Source organism: Myotis brandtii, unplaced genomic scaffold, assembly GCF_000412655.1.
Source record: "Myotis brandtii unplaced genomic scaffold, ASM41265v1 scaffold246, whole genome shotgun sequence".
NCBI classification, from domain to species: domain Eukaryota; kingdom Metazoa; phylum Chordata; class Mammalia; order Chiroptera; family Vespertilionidae; genus Myotis; species Myotis brandtii.
The window spans coordinates 61,185-63,624 of NW_005359310.1; the positions used below are offsets into that span (position 1 = coordinate 61,185).

General features: G+C 54.4%; 1 protein-coding gene across 1 annotated transcript in view; it reads left to right on the forward strand.

Annotated features, from left to right (window-relative positions):
• The first annotated feature begins 1,623 nt into the window (after positions 1–1,623).
• Positions 1,624–2,440, forward strand: part of LOC102261961 (ferritin light chain 2) — a 6,464-nt gene continuing 5,647 nt past the window's right edge. The window contains exon 1 of the mRNA XM_014540497.1: positions 1,624–1,779. Within this exon, the coding sequence (XP_014395983.1) occupies positions 1,624–1,779 (156 nt within the window). The remainder of the gene's footprint in view (positions 1,780–2,440) is intronic.

The window sequence follows — 2,440 nt, forward strand, 5'->3', positions numbered from 1 at the left end:
CTTACAGTCTGCACTGCCTTGTATGGAAACCTTCCTTTAAAAAAAATTATTTTTAAATTGATTTTAGAGAGGAAGGAAGAGGGAGGGAGAGATAGAAACATCAATGAAACAGAATCACTGATTGGCTGCCTCCTGCACGCCCCATACTGGGGGATTGAGCCTAAAACCCAGGAATCAAACCGTGACCTCCAGGTTCATAGGTTGACACTCAACCACTGAGCCACGCTGGCCAGGCTGTATGGAAATCTTAACAAGACAAACCACTGAGTAATTGTGGGGCTCAGTGCGGAGAAAACCCAGGGGCTCTCTAGACCTCACTGTCCCTGTCCCTGCGTGGGGGGGATGATATCAACACCCATGTCTGAAGGATCCTTGTGAGGATGGCATGAGAGTGTGCAGGGTCCTGCTGGGCCGAGTTGGCACATGGTCCCAGCCACATCAGACCTGCCCAATGCAGTTGGCCAGGTTTCCCTGGGCTGGGCTGGGCGTGTGGATGTGAGTTTCAGCAGTTATTCTGGCTCCTGGCCACCTGGGGGTCACACGAGGAACATGTGCCCCACCTGTACACGTGTTCTCGCTCACGGGTTCCGGTGGAGAGTAGAGGAGGAGCCCCAGCACGAGGTCACTCAGCCTGACCGCTGCTCCATGAAGCCAGCTCAGGCCCGGCCAGAGCGCTGCCCTTGAAACGTAAGGCCGTGCTTGGCCAGGCGTCACTGGACTCAACAGCCTCAATCTCAGTGTCTGGAAAGACCCCAAAAGAGTGTGGCCCCAAATACTCTTCTCCGTGGCTCTGCCGGCGACTCTGCCCCGTCCTCATTTTTCTTTAGAGATGACAGGGCAGACTCCGGTGCAAACGCCGGTGTGATCCAGGGCGGCCCACCAAGCAGGAACGGCTTACAGACGGTCAGGAGGGACACACAAGCCCAGGCCCCAATTTCGCAATCTTATCTGTTACCAAGCGTGATTTTAAACAAGGTCCTTGAAGATAAATGGCCAGATAATTCCCTACAGATTAGTGGACCACACAGGGGTCCAGGCTCCTGCCACATGAAGGCACCAGAAGCCTCGGGAGGCCTCTGGCCGAGTTTGCAGAGGACAGCTTTTCGGGAAGGCCCAGCTCCCAGCTCTAAGTTGGGGTCTGCAGTGGACAGAGATCTGAGCTGCTGGGGAAGCAGGCCTGTGGGTCAGCCATTCTGTCTGTCAAGTCCTATCCTGCCTCTGCCCGAGCTGCCGGGCACTCAGGGCCCTGAATGCTACAGACCTTCACGGATCACTCAACAGCAGCAGCCTACCGACAGGGACTTCCCACACTGTCTTCTGCCTTCTGTCCTATTTGTCGCACCTCTTATCCCTTTTCCTTATCCTCCTCGATAACTCATTAAATTAGATAATATAATTGAAAGCACTCTGCAAACTAAAATGTGTCCAACAGGCAGTGCCCTCAGCGGTCCCGGATCTGTCTCTTGCTTCAACAGTGTTTGGACGGAACAGACCCAGGGGCGCCCTTCTTCCAGCCTCCGGTCACTTCCGCCATCTTATGCAGTCACCACCTTCAGAACCACCTCCGAGACCATCCGACACACGCGGATGTTTTCTACACTAACTCCTTATTGCTGAACAACCATGAGCTCCCAAATTCATCAGAATTATTCCACCGAGATGGAGGCTGCCGTCAACCACCTGGCCAACCTGCATCTGGGGGCCTCCCGCACCTACCTCTCTCTGGGCTTCTATTTCGACCGTGATGGTGTGGCTCTCAAGAGCGAGGGCACTTCTCCCGCGAGTTGGCAGAGAGGAAGCACTAGCATGCTGAGCGTCTCTTAAAGTTGCAAAACAAGCGCAGTGGCCGCATTCTCTTCCAGGACGTGCTGAAGCCTCCCAAGATGAGTGGGCAAAACTCAGGATGCAATGGGAGCCCCCCTGGCCTTGGAGAGGAACCCGAATCAGGCCCTTTTGGAGCTGCAGGCCCTGGTCCTACCTGTGCAGACCCTTAGCTCTGTGACTTCCTGGAGAGCCACTTCCTGGATGAGCAGGTGAAACTCATCAAGATATGGGCCATCACCTGACTCACATCCGCAGGCTCCGGCCTCCAGGCTGAGCTGAGCGAGTATCTCTTCGAAAGGCTCACCCTCAAGCACGACTAGGAGCCTTGGGAGCCCAGAGGCCTTTGCGGGGCCCCTCTGCATGCCCCTGGTGTCTGGCTTTTGCCTGAGCCTCTCCCCGAAACACTAACCATTCTTTTAACCACCCTGAAGCCCTCTCCCATGCATTGGACCAAATGAAACAATAAACCTCTTTGAAGCAAAAACCTATATAATAAAAGCCTAATATGCTAAGTGTCTGACTGTTCGTTAAACCATACAACCAGTTGCTATGATGTGCACTGACCACCAGGGAGCAGACGCTCCCAGTGGTAGGTTAGCTTGCTGCTGGGGTCCAG